Below are 17,334 nucleotides of genomic sequence, written 5' to 3'. Positions count from 1 at the left end.
GATTCCAGCAGCACTCCTTCACCTGTGACAACAAAAATGTCTCCACTCATGATCAAATGTCTCCGGGGGAAAAAACTGTCTTCAGTTGAGACCCCACTGGCATAAAGTCCAGACTAAACTATGGAGGATTTGAGGGCCAATATACTCCACAGGCTATGGACAGTCAAGAAAAAAGACATGTCTGCAAGTTTGTGCATGTGTATTTTTGACACATGAAGTTTTCTGACACATCAGTTCTCCATATTTTGCCCATAATAAGTGAGGGGAATACACTAACAGATGTAACTAGGGTATTTCTTCTGACCTCGAGGAGGGAGTGTAATAAAGCACACATTCAAATACAAATAAAATGTTTGCCTACATTAATTAAGCCTTATTAACCACTTTTATGTCTACATATACACTCACATGAGGTGTTCTAAAATTTTACACAATATGAACTATTTCATTATCTATATGCAATGGCAATTTCATAGTGAAACTCTCATATACAGATAATTTACAAAATGTTAAACAAGACTGGTCTTAAAATTATGCCCTGGGGGACTACACTGTTTATACTTCTCCATCAAGAAATAGGCTTCCAAAAATAGTATTGTGTTTCCTTAAAAAATTAAAAATAGAATTACCATATTACTTCTGGGTTTATACCCAAAAGAATTGAAAAGAAGGATTCAAAGAGATATTTGTATACCTATCTTCATAGCAGCATTATTCACAATAGCCAAAAGTAGGAAGCAATCCAAGCGTCCATCAATGGATGAACAGATAAACAAAATGTGGCATATACATGCAATTGAGTATTATTCAGCATTACAATGGAAGAAAATTCTGAAACATGCTACAATATGGATGAACCTTGAGGATATTATGCTAAGTGAAATAAGCCAGACATAAAAGGACAAATATAGTATAATTCCATTTATATAAGGTACCTAGTAGTCAAAATCATAGAGATAGAAAGTAGAATTGTGGTTGCCAGGGACTGAGGGGAGGAGGGAATGGGGACTGTTGTTTAATGGGCGTGTAGAGTTCCAGTTTTGCAAGATGAAGAGCTCTGGAGATGGGCTGCACAAAAATGTGAACACATTTAACACTACTGAACAGTACATTTAAAAATGAAGACAGTAAACTTTATTTTATGTAAATGTTACCACAATTTAAAAAAATAGGTCTCTATACCAGTACTCCTAGTATTTATTCCTTTTGTTTAATGAACCCCTTCTTCATGGGGGAAGTAGTACTTGTTGAGCATCTACTATGTGCTAAGCACTTTATATGCAACTTATTTTAATTTTGTAACATCCATCTGAGGTAAACCGATACATGGAAAAGTCAATAAACTATCCCAATGTCAAATATTTAGTAGCAGAACTGATCACTGAATCTAGGTCTGTCTGACTCCAGAGCTCATGTTCTACCCTTTCCACCATACTCCCTCAAAATCCCAAACTGAGTCTTCCACCCTCTTCATCTGAACAGGGGGTGTCAAAGGTCTAGTAGAAAGTCTTTCATGCTTTATCCCCAAGGCCTAGAACAATGCCCAGTGTGGAGTAGGCACGTTGAGTGAATAAAAGACTTTTCATAAGTCTGAAAAGCATCTTCATAGCATCTTCCTTGGGCTTCAGGTGCTTAAAAGATGGATGACAGTGTGGTGGTGGAGGCTTTATGGAGAAGGTGTAGTAAAAGGCCTAACAGAGGATATCATGGGGACCAGTGGTTGGTTAATAGATAACATCAGTTAAGACTTCTGATTTGAACACTGCATCATGAAGTCATAATTTTTAAATGCTATTCAAAATGTGTTTCAGGGGCTTCCCTGGTGGCGCAAGTGGTTGAGGGCCCGCCTGCCGATGCAGGGGACACGGGTTCGTGCCCCGGTCCGGGAAGATCCCACATGCCGTAGAGCCTGCGCGTCTGGAGCCTGTGCTCCGCAACGGGAGAGGCCACAACAGTGAGAGGCCCACGTAACGCAAAAAAAAAAAAAAAAATGTGTTTCAAGTGCAAAAAAGGAGAAATAAATAAAAATGCAAACTCCATTTTCAACAAAATTAGAAGATAACCACAGGGCTTCCCTGGTGGTGCAGTGGTTAAGAATCTGCTTGCCAATGCAGGGGACACGGGTTTGAGCTCTGGTCCGGGAAGATCCCACACACTGCGGAGCAACTAAGCCCATGCACCACAACTACTGAGCCTGCGCTCTAGAGCCCGCAAGCCACAACTACTGAGCCCGCATGCCACAACTGCTGAAGCCCATGCGCCTAGAGCCCGTGCTCTGCAACGAGAAGGCACGACAATGAGAAGTCCGCACACTGCAGCAAAGAGTAGCCCCCGCTCGCCGCAACTAGAGAAAGCTCACACACAGCAACAAAGACCCAACACAGCCAAAAATTTAAAAAAAAACAAATAAATACATTTTAAAAAAAAGAAGATAACCACAATCCCAGGTGCCAAAATAGGTGTAAAAACTGTCAAAAGCAAGGAGCTCAAGCAAGGGCTCTTTTCCTTTTGAGAAGAAAAAAAAGGATGCTACCGAGAGAGGACACAGGAGCTGGAGAGCTCAGGAAGACCTGCAAAAATAAACTTTTTGTAGGTAAAGAACACACCCTCTGGGACCAAACAGATTCCTTGTTTTTGGAAGACAGGAACTTCCTTGGACCTGGAGTTGGGGCTAAATGAGAAACCACCCAAACAAGCTCTATTTGCCTCACAGAGCCAGTCTCTGTGGCAGCGGAGAAGATAGCCTTTGCATGGTGGAAAAACTGCAGACGCCCATCTCTCTTGCCTAGATAGAAATAAAGGGTAAAGGAACTCATCCGGAACCTGAAATCATGAGAACAACTGCAGCCAGCCTGGAACATAGACTCGGGACCTCCCCTAAACAAGCATCCTGCAAATAGCTGGTCCCTGAAAAACTCACCTATTTAAAGATGAGTTATAAAAATGAAATCTGCACAGGATCTATATAAAGATGCAACAAGAAAAAAATTAGGAAAGAAACAGGAAACCCAAAGGGCAGACTAAGACTACACACCAGAAAAATGCTGTGATAGAGCAGATAAAATGTAATAAAATACTTTACAAAATTGAAAAAAGAAAACTATGAAGCAAGAGCTCAAAGCAGAAGTGCAAGAGTTTATGGGAGAGGCAGGGAGACAAGAAGAGAAGACATAAGTGGAAGGGAAAAAACATACAGAAATAATGAAACTGGAAGGAACAAAAGGCAGGAGAGACTGCTGAAAATATAGGGAGGAACAAAAAGGGGAGAAATTTTTTAAAAGCAACTAAAATGAAATGAAAAAAAGAATTAAAAGGAATAGGGAGAAAATGAGTTACAGAAGACAGCAAAGGAGCTATAACATATGCATAAAAGAAAACTGTAACATAGAAACAGAACAAATGTGTAAAGACTCAGTTCATAAAGATGATGTAAAAATATAGTTCAAGATGTTCTTGAAAGGGCACATTGTATCCCAGGGAAAAACTGACCCAGAAAAGTCAGTGCCAAGACAGACTTTGAAGGTAAGATTTCTCAATTTCTGCAACCAGGCAAAAAGATCAAATCACTTAAAAGAGGGATAAAATCTTGAAAATTTCAATGGTAAAATTCAATGCTAGCAGAAAAAGGAGTAATACTTACAAAAATTCCCAACGAGACAAAGGGTAACCCAAGAATTTTACACCTAGGTGACTGTCAATCAAGAGTAACAGAATAGGAAATATTGTTCCCATGAGTCTTTTTTGAGGAATCTACAGAAGAAAACACTTCTGCTAACCAAGAGGTGACTGGAAAAACCATGGCAGAAAGACTGGCGGTGAGCACTGAATCCCCTTAATGGTAGGACTAAGACAAATGGGATTACGGTGACAACAGAATGCCCATGCTATATGCTTTGACAATGTAGAAAGCTACAGCTAGCAAAAAATTAGGAAACACGGGGGAAAAAAAGAGGGAGGCAGAATAATAACACTGATTTCCTTACCCTCAATGGATAGCATTTAAAACCGACAACTCATGTAAAAAAGATAAGTTATTTTGACTTTTATTGTAACTTTTCCCCCAATGTCCAAGCCCACAATCATCTGCTATAAACACTACTTTGAGAGCCATCAAATTTTTGATGTAGAGCCCAAAAGATCTTTTCTGCTAGTTAGAGATCTATGCCTTTTTCTTGTATAAAATTCACTCATAATGTATCATCCACAATTTCCAGTTTCTCTAAAGGAGAGGGAGAACTCAGACTCCTGTGAAACAGGAAGCACAGAATTTTTCTAGATTTTAGGAGTCCTCCACCTCTAGTCTCCTATAGTTATCCTGTCCAAACCTAATTCAACTTCATTTCCTTTTTTAAGTAACTTGCCTTTCCAAAGCAAGTTAAGTTTTCATAGAACAAGTCTCTTTCCTCACTCATGGTTTATCTATATATTATTAATTAAGTTACTTATTTACAATACCAATATAACTGGCATCAACAGGTCTGAAACAATCACAACTGACCTTTGGTAAGCACAGTGACTCGTGCAGTGTAAATGAGCAAAGGATGAGCAGCTAGGGATTAGCTCACCAGCTGCCCATGTTAACCTGACAAGTCAGTGAAGACTTCCTTCCACTGACTATGAAGTGGACCATGAAAGATGGGTGACATTTCTTTGAGTGGAGATAGAAGGGCCTTGAGAAAGCTGGAGGTTGCCAAGCATGAGTGTGGGGAGAAGGCAGCCAAGAATCAATACCAAACTCATGTACTTAAAAAACTAGAAAAAAGAGATCACAAAGAATGGTTCTGTTAAATGACAGGAGCTGACTGATGGACTGATCTTAAGGATGGTAGCAGAAATGTAGGTAAGTACCTCAGAGTACACTGAGGGTTAAAGGATCAAACCAACAAACCAACTGAGGTGGGGGAAAAAGAAATCTGAAACCTGAGTCATGTAGGTGGCAATAAAAACCACAAGAATAGAAGACAGCAAAGAGGTAAAGGTCCTCAAGAGCCCTAAACCCAGCTTAACGCAGTGTGCACTGAACAAATATCAATTATCAAGTAATAGTAATTCATAGCTCTCTAGCAAAATTCATTCAGAAGTGTTTAAACAAAAGTGCTACTGATTTCTTAGTTCCTGGCAAATACCCTGGTAATTTGACCCAAGAGTAATTACAACAGGGAAGAGTTTAATCTGAATAAAAAGATTAAGATAACCCTAATAAACAAATAGGTTATCTTGATGTGAGGCGAAGGCAACAGAGGAAATACTTTGGGTGATGAATCTGAAATGTTAACAGGTAAAATGCTGGTTGGAAACTGTGTTTTACAAGATCAAGATACATAAATTTATGGCCAAACTTTAATGAGTGAAAATTGGTGTTTATAGTTCTGTCTCTTAAAACCCCTCAAAGGGACTTCCCTGGTGGTCCAGTGGGTAAAACTCTGCGCTCCCAATGCAGGGGGCCTGGATTCGATCCCTGATCGGGGAACTAGATCCCACATGCATGCCACAACTAAGAAGTCCGCATGCCACAACAAAGATCCCACATGCCACAACTAAGACCTGGCACAGCCAAAATTAAAGAAGTAAATTAATTAAAGAGAAAAACAACAACCCTCAAAACAGTCAAAAAGTAGGAATGATTACCAGTCAAGATGTCTATTCCTCTGAAGGCAATCTAACCTGCTATCGAGACTCTATTCTCTCCTCCCCACACATCTGGACATCCGTCTCCTTCATTTTTCTTTTCCAGGAAGCTGTCACATCATCCTTCCTCTGTTGAACGTACTTGCTTCTATATAACGGAATCCACTGGGCATCCAATGTGGCCCCCCTCTATTCTTTTCTGTCAGTATAAGCTAACTGTTTGAGACCTTCCCCATCTCATTCCCTAGAGGCAATATGAAATGTCCTGATCAGGATAGAAACCTATAAGTTTGTACCCTGGGCTCCCTCAGGAAGTGTTCCTGTGACCCAGTTTACTAACAGATGAAATAAGAAGAATAAATCTGGTGCATGCTGAGCATTCAATAGTGCTTAGGTACAGCTCTGGGACTCCTGGAAGGTATGACTCTCCTGTTCTGAAGAGCTTGAATCAGAGGTTCTGTGCCAACAAAGGCCTGGTAAGCAGTTCCACTGTGAAAATGCACAGAAAGGGGAAAATAACACAGGGAAGCATCGAAGGAGAGTTAAATGACTGTTTAACCTGCTGGGACTTCCTGATGGAAAGAAAGCACTTCTCTAATTGAACTAGGGCTTGTCATGCTGCCGACTCTGCTGAGAATTGCTAATACTAACCCTCACTACCTTCTACCATTCTTCACGCTGATCCTGTTAAGCAGTTCTGTAAAAATCAGAGACTGCAAAACCATTCTTACAAGATTTGAGGTGATGAATACTTAAGACTTGGGCCGAGTAAATTCAAGAAAGACTAAGGACCTCTCTAGGCTGAGACAATCACCCTCTTCTCAGTGATACTGCTGTGCCCAATATGCATCTCTCCTGAGGCACTCAATTCAGTGCACTGTCATATTTTTCACTTGTCTGTTCTCCTCCACCATGATTTTCCTTGAAGGCAGAATCTATGTCATATTCTTTTCTGGGTCTCCAGTGCCAAGCACTGTGCTTCGTAACAGCGGTACTTCATAAATCTAGCTGAATGGATGAAAGAGGCTCACCCAGTTCACAAGTCCTGATTTTGAAGAGATACAGGCCTTTTGAGTTGGCCTGGCTTCCCATTCTGGCACTGAGAAGCACACTCCACTGCCTGGGACACAAGAGTTAACCTCCACAGATAAAACTGGGTTAAAATGAGCTTGCTCGTTTCATGTCAGGATTGATACAGTCTAAAAGGGAAAATTAAAGTGTCACTTCAAGGACAGAGGTGCTCCTTAGGGACACAGCTCTGGAACTACAGGGGGTGGAGACAAGTCAGTTTTAACAAACCTATCCAAGAATAGAGGATTCCAGGATCTTCAAAAGTTTATCCTTGGTTATGTTTCTCACTGAAGACAAAAAAGTTCTGAATCCAATCCCAGGTGAGCAGAAGCTATCACTGTCTATGGCTGTTAGCATAACTGACGCCATCTTAGGCACATACAGTTCCTCCTGTCCTTCTGCTGGTCCTACCGGGACTGTGCTGTGCGGTAATCACTTCTCTGTTGTCAGGGGACTGGTATGTAATAGATATTGTTTAGTAATCATTCTGACCAGGTGGCCTCTATGCTCTGTTAGTTCCCAAACAATGATGAAGACCTTTGCTGACATATACCTGGTTACCCATGAGACTAGTAACCCATTCATAAATCTTACTTAGGAATGCATGTCCCATTTCCAAGCACATACCCCCCTACACTAGGTTAACTATGAAACTGTCCCAAGGGCCCCTCGGCAGTGTGGAGTGTAGCTGCAAATGCTTCCAGATCACTGCCCGATCCCACCCTGTGAGTGAATTACCCTATAATAAACTGATCCATTGATTATACAGAGCTGCCTGTCTTGTCTTTCAGTCTCAAGATACCTTCTCAGTTCACTGGGCACTTTTCGTTCCCTCTGTCCTCCAGCAATCACTAAAAGCAAACTGACCTGGAGCTTGAAGATAACAAACATCATCACTCTTTTTCCTCCAGTAAAAATACAGTCTCCAGACATGTATGGACATGTCTCCATGTCCCAAAAGTTTATTTTTAAGTATTAAACTTACAATGTATTTTTCTATAGTTATAATAAATAAGGTTCTCATGCAAACAGGACACAAAAGCTGACTCAAATCCATAATGTTACCTAGAATGTGATACCATAAAGCACCCCTGCATCTACAACTAAGTACCATGAATAATACTGTTTCTATAGTAAAATGCAGTTCTATATTGGGATAGCAGGAACCCATCTAGCAGAACTCCATGGGCAGAAAGGGTAGTGACATGTCAACACTCACCACTCTCCAAGCTCAATCATATCCACAGAAATCTCTAAACTAGATCCCTCTCCAGGTATTCTGCATTGGAGGATGAAAGCCTGCTGTATCACACAAGACAAGGGCTCACATCCCCACTACGTATCCATACTCTCATATTTTTTTTTTTATTTTTTATTTTTTTTATTTTTTATTTTTATTTGGCTGTGCTGGGTCTTCGTAGCTGTGCACGGGCTTTTTTTTTTTTTCTAGTTGTGGCGAGCGGGGGCTACTCTTGGTTGTGGTGCGCGGGCTTCTCATTGTGGTGGCTTCTCTTGCTGTGGAGCACAGGCTCTAGACATGCGGGCTTCAGCAGTTGTGGCACACGGGCTCAGTAGTTGCAGCTCGTGGGCTCTAGAGTGCAGGCTCAGTAGTTGTGGCACACGGACTTCATTACTCCGTGGCATGTGGGATCTTCCCGGACCAGGGCTCGAACCCGTGTCCCCTGCATTGGCAGGCAGATTCTTAACCACTGCGCCACCAGGGAAGTCCCTCATATCTTTCTTAAAACAACTATTACCACAGAGAAGACAATAAAACACTCATCAAATACAAAAGAGCATGGTCACAGTGCTTGTACTGGAACAGGAGGATGCCAATATTGCAACATTCAAGTTTTAAAAAAGAACTGTTAATCACTAATAAAATATCTAGTCTACTATATAAAATCTAAGTGCTAATAACTTTTTCTACCCCAAGTCAAAAAGCTTGGTTGGTTTCATCAGTTCCTAGGAAAGGCCTCCAGAGAGTAAGGAGGGAAGAGATTCTTGGTAGGATAGGGTATGCATCATCTCTTTATCTATGCTAGGGGGTGTGGTGGTTATTAATAGGCCAAAGGGTAGGAGGATGTTTCAAGTGGACTCAGTACTGATAGGGGAAGAGAAAATCATCTGAGAGTCATTTTGCCCAGAGTAAGTCTCTAGTTCCCATATTATCCATTTTAGAAAGAAACGAAAAGGGGAAGAGGGCATAAAAATGCCTTCCAGAAACCTGGTATGCTCTGCTAAAGTAAAGAGGGCAGGCAAAGAAAGCAACCTGCTTTGTAAAGTTGTTTTTCTCTTTTCCTTGCTATTAGTGTCTCCTAAACCACTTTCATGACCTTCCTTGGTTTTTAGACTAGACATTTTCCACAGTTTTCTCCAGATGTCTTGTCATGAAATTCCATAAGACCCAATCCCTAGCCCTTGATTTTCTTTCTCTTTCACTCACATGATCACACAGTGAAAAAATGAGAAAATAGTGGAATCTCATCTTATATAAGGTTTAAGTTCTAAAGTCACCAAGTAAGATGGAAACTATGCATAGCCAAAATCCCTTAAATCACCAAAGCAGTCCAACTGGCTAGTCTTTCCTCTTGATTACTTTTTTTTGTCCTCAGTTAAGTACTAGATAAAGTGGCTGGCTTGTTTAGGGACCACACAGATTGAAAATCTGTATTGTCTCTTTAAGCATTAAAATCACTCTAAACACAGTAAGATGCTCATGGGAGGCACATGACAGGCACATGAGAGGAGAGGCAAAGAAGAGCGGATTCAAATCTTCCCTCTCACACTCATTCCAGGCACAGACTAAAGGAGTAGAATTGTGGACAGAATCATTCTGTATTTAGAATTTAATTCTCTTTCTTCTTGCCAAATGGTTAGAGATGAATCTGTATATACTAAGTATGTATAAGTGAGCCCACTGTACCCCCACACACAATATAATGTATTAGGTTCAAGTATTCACTCATTTTCACTAAAAGAATGTGATCTGTAACAATGTCTATTTTTATTTTTTTTTATTTTTAATTTTTTAATTATTTTCTTGGCCGCGCCGCACAGCATGTGGGATTTTAGCTCCCCGACCAGGGATAGAACCTGTGACCCCTGCACTGGAAGTGCTTGCTGAGTCATAACCACTGGACTGCCAGGAAAGTCCTATCAATATCTGGTTTTAAATATGCTTAACATCACAGAATGTTAAAAGCCGGAAGGAAGAAATGAAGATAAGATTTGGATCCTGGCCTCAAAGGGCTTAGTCAAGGAGGGAAGATAAAACATGTATGGAATTAACTATAATAAAAGGTAGACTGTGACCCAAGTACAAAATGCTGTGGAAGTTTAGACGAGGCTGGGCCTTAAACTAACCAGTAAATGGAAGAGAAGCTATCCAGGCAGGGGAAATGGCTAATCACCCAGTAGCTCATTAACTATTCTTTAGGGAATTCCCTGGTGGTGCAGTGGTTAAGAATCTGCCTGACAATGCAGGGCACATGGGTTTGATCCCTGGTCCAGGCAGATCCCACATGCCGTGGAACAACTAAGGCCATGCGCCACAACTACTGAGCCTGAGCTCTAGAGCCCACACACCTTAACTGCTGAGCCTGTGCACCACAACTACCGAAGCCTGTGTGCTCTAGAGTTCGCACACTGCAACTACTGAGCCCACACGCTGCAACTACTGAAGCCCACGTGCCTAGGGCCCATGCTCTGCAACAAGAGAAGCCTCCGCAATGAGAAGCCCACACATTGCAATGAAGAGTAGCCCCCACTTGCTGCAACTAGAGAAAGCCTGTACATAGCAACGAAGACTCAACGTAGCCAAAAAATAAATAAAATTAAAAAAGAAAAAAGAAAAAAAATCATGGTAAAGTCTCCAAACAAAACTATTCTTTATGCTCTCCTAATACGTCTTCTTCTTTTTTTTTTTTTTCCCTGCATCGGCAGGCGGACGCGCAACCGCTGCGCCACCAGGGAAGCCCATAATACGTCTTCTTTAAAAAGGATTACTCACTTGCTGGTTTTATGTTTTGTGCTTTTTAAAAATAAATTTATTTATTTTTGGCTGCGTTGGGTCTTTGTTGCTGTGTGCGGACTTTCTCTAGTTGTGGCGAGCGGAGGCTACTCTTCGTTGTGGTGTGCGGACTTCTCATTGTGGTGGCTTCTCTTGTTGCGGAGCACGGGCTCTAGGCGCGCGGGATTCAGTAGTTGTGGCACTCAGTAGTTGTGGCTCATGGGCTCTAGAGCACAGGCTCAGTAGTTGTGGTGCACTGGCTTAGTTGCTCCACGGCATGTGGGATCTTCCCAGACCAGGGCTCAAACCCGTGTCCCCTGCATTGGCAGGCGGATTCTTAACCACTGCACCACGAGGGAAGTCCTGTTTTGTGCTCTTGAGTATGTATTGTTGACTGTAGCAAAGTATACTCATTGTATTTTACTCCTTCCTTAAAAAAAAAAAAAAAAAAAAAAAATTCCTATAGTGAGTCAGAGTTCTCTGTGAAGTAATTTTTTAAAAATGTTCTAGCAGGACTTTCTTTTTTGTCTACTGTTTCATCCTCCCTCATTTCCTGCCTGTTTGCAATATTGGTCCCAAATGCTAAGCACAACACTTTGTAAAGAAAATGGTCCAGGCTTTGTTCGCTTGAATTTTATCCTCTCTCTGGCTGGTTATCTGCTAACAAAACATGAGCTTAATACATTCTTACCACACTGAGAATGCTAAAGCAGGAGAGGACACTAAGGGGAGCATAGCTGTGTGGAGAGTGCAGGCTCTGAAATCAGAGTCCAGGGTCTGAATTCCATCTCTGCCACTTACTAGTTGTGTGACTTTGGAGAAACTGAGGCGTCCTAGCTCCAAAGCTCAGTTTCTCCATCTGTAAAATGGGGAGAACAAGAGTTCTTACCTGACATACCTATTTAAAGATAAAATAAAATGATGCAGGAAATAAATGAGGCACTGTATTTAAAACACTTGTGCCTCACACTTAAGTACTTGATGAATACTAGTAGTGGTTATAATTGCCCTACCTCCTTCCCAATGCAGGAATTTATTCTTTGGCTCTTGAGACAGAACAGAGTCTTCACTGAGGTGAAAAGAGCTCACAACTGTTCCTAAACTGCTCCATCTACTGTGGAACAGTAATAGCTGTTAGAAAGTTCTTAACTGTACTGAGCTACAATGTGCATGGGACCATTGCCATCTCCTGACCCTATCTGTGCCCTCTGGAGCAGCAAAGAATAAGTCCCTGCCCTCTACCCTGGGATTATATCATTCTCTTTAATCTGAACAAATGGCAGGCAGGCAGGTAAGTGAAGCACAATTTATTTGACTATTAAGAAAAAGTTCCAAATGCCATGCTTAGATCCACAAGCCTGCTTCTAAGGAGATGATCTCCATCTCTGTAGTTCCTGTTCCTTCTAAAGCACTGCTCCTGGAAAGGCCCTGGACCTTGCCCATCCTCTCTAGCCCTTTACATGCTGGGGCAAAAATTTACAAAGCTATAACATCCTTAAAGACAAGTTACATAAATAGTCGGTGTTGCTGGAACACAAAGTTCAAAGGAGGAAATGGCAGGAGGTAAGGCTAGAGAGGCAGGCTGGGAAAGATCTTGGAGGTCTATGTTAAAGGGCCTTAGCTCCATCCTTTTGTCAGTGGTCCCCATTTCTTTTTCTACATTCACAAAAATTCACTTGTATTATACACTTCTCTCAATCACCCAGTGTCATTTAGCATTCATAAGGGTTTGGAGGAAGGCAGGGGAAGGAATGAGGCATTTCTTCCTTCTCCTTAACAATCACTGCTATGGGGGGATACAGAACTACTGAAAAATTCAAACAAGGGAGTTAGTCAAAAACACACTTTTAATATGTCATTAGGCAGGTGTGTAAAGGATGAAGTTAAGGGGGTAATATTGAAGGCAGAGAGAACTGTAGGAAAAAAGTAAAAATAAAGACAAAAATCATCATTTATTGAGCTAAGCAGTTACCCACTAACTCCAATCCTCAAAATAACCGTGAATGGTAGATGCCAAGACTCTTTGATTATAAATCACACCATTATTTTATGTATCACTAAAAAGGAAAATGTTGAAATGCTAATTAAACTGTGAAATGCCATTGATTGTAAGACAAATCTGGATTTGATATGTAAAGTTATAAATATTACCAAAAAAGGGAGTCTAAGAATCGATTAAATATGGTATCATCCCTGTTTTACAACTGAAGAAACTGAGGCACAAGGAGGTCTTTAGGAGGGTTGCCTAAGTCACAAAGTTAGAATCTAGTAGAGCCAGAACCCATGAAGCCATTTCAGGCAGAATCCCACTCAAGGAACACAGGGCTCCTCCTGAGTCCACCCAGATGTTATCTCCAAAGGGAGCAAAGGCAAAGCTAAGTGATAGACTGATGTATGCCCTGAAACTAGTGGGTGTACACAGGTCATAACCTTGAAAGTTGAGGTCTAATTAGAATCTAGTTTTTAAAAGTAGGCCTCTAGCTGTGTTAATCAGACATTATATCTGAAAAGTGCTTTGAAAATTAAAAAAATTTAAAAACCACACAAAATTTGGACAATCAATCAACTGCAACAATCAACCTACCAACTATATTTGAGTGCCCTGTACTGCTCAGATAACCAACAAACTATCACATAATAGTTTCCAAGAGTTCAAAACCTATTGGAAAAAATTAGGAATAAAAACTTTAAAGCAAGAGTAAGAAGACAAATAGCTTGGAGACCTACAATACCGGAGTTCAGAGAAGACTTCATCAAATGTAAAACTTGAGCTGGGTGCTGAAATCTTGAAAGCTTGTTAGGGAGAAGATGAGGGTATTTCAGGGTGGGGACAAGGCAAAGGCAAAGAGGTGGGAATTGACAAGGTATGTATGAAAAACAGAGGAAAACTGTCTGATTGGCCTGAGGGGTCTCTGTTCCAAAGCAGAGACAGCCTGAGGGACAAGAGGATCCACAATCCAGAGATCCTTTGAGGCCAGAAGGAAGAATGTAGACTGAAGGGAAAATGGGAGAAATGTTTTCTATGGAAGATTAGACTGAGTGAAAAAGGTTGGGAGAAAGACTGGATATAGCTGCTGTAGTTACCTAGAGCTGATATATTAGTTACCCAGGAAGGAAAAGGAAAGGAAAGGGGAAAGGAAAAGAGAAGGAAAGGCAGGGGTGGGACTGAAGCGGACCCTGAAAGAAGAACCAATACCATTTTGCGACCACTTGGAAATAAAAAGCAAAGTACACATCCTTGAGATTTCATGCCTTGAAGAAAGATGATATTGCTGACAGAATAAGGAAAGTTAAGAAGAGAAGATCATGGCTGAGTGGGTAAGTGGGTGAGGGGTAGGCAAGAGAGGAGGTGAGGAAAGGAGGAGAAAATGAGCGGTTTGGTGTACACTAAGTTGGAAGTGATGGCACGTCATCCAGATGGAAAGTACACTCCCATAACACAAGCCTTTAGCCTGGGTCAGAATGAGATGTAGATCTGTCGCCCATCTGTATCAAAGCAGAGGAGTGCCCAAGGATGAATGTAAAAAGAGAAAGCCAGCAGGGTGCAAGGGACAGACCTGTGTGGAATGTGCCCATTTCTCTCATTCTGTAGGTAGGAAAAGAAGCAGCAGTCTTAAAGCCCAAGGGGTCAGACCCAGTCAGCAAGGAACCTTCCATTCCTTCCCTGAGGTTTCTAAACAACATTAACATGATTCTTCTAGGGTAAATTCAGATATATGGATTCTGAAAATCTAAAGGGATGCACTTGTATAGTGACTGGGCAAAAAAACAGGAAGTGCTCAACTCCAGGCTTTGACAGGATGACTTCCCTTCAGTGCTCTCAGGAGTTCAACCGCAGGGGGATGGGTCTGGGCATCCCTCTGCGCTAACCTGCTAAAAATGTCTCACAGTACAGACCTGGCTAACTTCAGAAACAGATCGAGCAACTTGTTCTCTACAGAATATGGACCTTGATTCTTGAGGTCATAAGCAGAAAAGGCCACAAAGATTTATCAATGACCAAGATGTCAATGTAGCAAATTGTTTTCCCCAATCTAGGTCGATGTGTTTTCAGACTCATAAATGCGTCCTGAGGTGTACTCTGGGCCATTACTACTGCTGGGCACACACTCCCTTGGCCCTCCCACTTGTACTCCAGAGTTAATCACAGTTCCTAGGCTAAGGTGAAGGGATAATGTGTAGACAATCTACAACTTACCTAGCTTCAAGCTCAGACTTTGCCTCAGAGCAGCAGAGAGAAATTTAAACTGTTTACTGTATAAAGCTTATATTGAGAGGACTGTACTCTTTCTTCAGTGCACTGGGCCTAGAAGACCCAGGGTGATAAATAGGCTATATATGCACATGGTACAACATTTTTGAAAAGTTAGTCCCCACACTTACCTAGCTCCCCTCTCCAGAGGCAGTGATGACTTATCCACTCCTCTTTCCCCATCCCTACCTCATCTCCTATTATTTCCCCCCCTTTCTCACTTCCATTCAGCTATACAAGCCCCAAGGTCTTTGGACTTGTTCCATTTACCTGGAATGTTCTTCTCCAGGGAAGAACCTATCTCTCTCTTCTCTTACTTTCTTCTGGCTTTTGCTCAAATGTCATCTTATCAGGGATGCCTTTCCTAAGCACCCTATATAAAATATCAAGCCATACCTACCCACCCCTCAGCCTGCTTTATTTTCTCTCCTGCACTTATTACCACCTAACATTTATTTTATTTTGTCTCCCTCTAGTAGATATAAGATTCATGAAGAAAGGAATTTTTGATTAACTATTTCGCTAGTAGTAGATGGACAAATGAATTCAACAATGAATAACCAGTATGTGCCAAGTATTGTGCTAATATCTGGAAATACAGTAGTGAGCGAGACAGTCTGATCCTTACCTTAACAGTATCTGGAAGTGGCGGGGAGTAAACAAACAAAAGAATGAAATAAATACTTACTATGTTCTAAGCACTTTCCATATATTTAATGCTCACATCCACCATATAAGCTAGGTGCTATCATGATTTCCTGTCCACACATAAGTTCCTAAGGCACAAGCCATATGGTTCTTAAGCGGCAGAGCCAGGAATCAAGCCGAGACATGCAGGCTCTGGAGTGTGTGCTCTTAAACAGGCAAATAAGCAAAAACAACACACTGTGTTAAATGTCACAGCAAAAGTAATTGAAGGTGCTCGGGGGGCGGGGGGGGGGAAACAAGATAAGTATATCTATTTCAGTCTATGGGAAGGGAGGGGAATGCCAAGAAAAGTTTTCCTAAAACCTTTCCAGAACTGTCAGTCTGGAAATACAGGGGGACAGAGATTCAATTTTGGACATAACTGAGTTTGAAGTGAAGTAAGTTCGGATGGTACTTTAGGAATCACTAGCAGAAAGATAACTGAAGTCATGGGATTGTGTGAGATTTCCTAAGAAAAGAGTGTCTAAAAGAAAAGAGAAGAGGGATGCCAGATGAAATGGCCAGAAAGGCAGATAAAACCTAAAACTAGAAACAAAGAATGCTTTAAGAATGAGGAAGTATCAAAACTGCTTGGTGAGAAGGGCACTGGGGAGCGTACATTGGACTCAGAAACACAGAGGACAAGGCTCTCCACAGTCTGATCATCATCTACTTCTTCAAACTTCTCTCGGCCTAATCCCATACACACACCCTACTCTAACTCAGTGCTCTTCATCTAGGATAGCACTGCTCCCACCCCAGAGGGCATTTGGAAATGTATCAGGCAGAGGACCTACTAGCATTTAGTAGAGGGGGTCAGGGATATCCACAGTTCAATGAACAACTGCACTGCCCAAAATGTCACTAATGCCTCAGCTGGCAGACCCTTTGTCTAGTGGGAGTTTATGCAAAGTTCCCAATCTCCAGTGGCCTTCACCCCTAATGTTCCCATTCCTCCCCACCCCTTGCCATACCTTTAGCCTTTGTTCCTACTGTTTGGTCTCCTGGAAATCTGGTTTTGGAATCAGAAGTCAACATATTCTGTAAATTTTTACATATCATATTTATTATAATATTCGTGCTTTTTAATTCTCAAATTCTGTAGTATAGTGGAAAGAACTTTTTTTTTTTTTTGGTTTGTTTGTTTGTTTAAGTTTTAGGCACTTTAAGCCTCAGCTTGCTGATCTGTTACACAGGGATGTTACTATCTACTGTATTAAAGATTATTGGGCTTAAAGTACCTAGCACATGGGCTTCCCTGGTGGCGCAGTGGTTGCGCGTCCGCCTGCCGATGCAGGGGAACCGGGTTCGCGCCCCGGTCTGGGAGGATCCCACGTGCCGCAGAGCGGCTGGGCCCGTGAGCCATGGCCGCTGGGCCTGCGCGTCCGGAGCCTGTGCTTTGCAACGGGAGAGGCCACAGCAGAGGAAGGCCCGCAAACCACAAAAAAAAAAAAAAAGTACCTAGCACAATGCCCGGAACTTGGCAGCTGCCCAATCAACATTAATTTCCCTTTCTATTATTACCCTCCCCTTGAATGATTACAGTCCACCCATGGTATCTGTTGGGGGCTGATTCCAGGACCCTGACACCAAATACTGAAACCCGTGAATGCTCAAGTCCCTTATATAAAACGGCATAGTATTTGCATATAACCTACGTACATCTTCCCATATACTTTCAATC

At 41.7% G+C, this 17,334-nt stretch overlaps 1 protein-coding gene across 2 annotated transcripts in view; it reads right to left on the bottom strand.

Annotated features, from left to right (window-relative positions):
- Positions 1-17,334, bottom strand: part of AP3S2 (adaptor related protein complex 3 subunit sigma 2) — a 69,958-nt gene that overhangs the window by 17,091 nt on the left and 35,533 nt on the right. Inside the window, exon 5 of one of the 2 annotated variants that reach the window (XM_028494920.2) lies at positions 10,739-11,141. The exons of the other annotated variant lie outside the window; for it this stretch is intronic. Coding sequence (XP_028350721.1) covers positions 11,049-11,141 — 93 coding nt within the window. The 3' untranslated portion in view covers positions 10,739-11,048. Of the gene's footprint in view, positions 1-10,738; positions 11,142-17,334 lie in introns of those variants that run through there. 2 annotated transcript variants of the gene reach the window in all.

The sequence above is a fragment of the Physeter macrocephalus genome, chromosome 11 (genome assembly GCF_002837175.3).
Source record: "Physeter macrocephalus isolate SW-GA chromosome 11, ASM283717v5, whole genome shotgun sequence".
Taxonomy (NCBI): Eukaryota; Metazoa; Chordata; class Mammalia; order Artiodactyla; family Physeteridae; genus Physeter; species Physeter macrocephalus.
The sequence above is the reverse complement of the archived record's forward strand: the minus strand, read 5'-3'. Positions and strand labels throughout refer to the sequence as shown.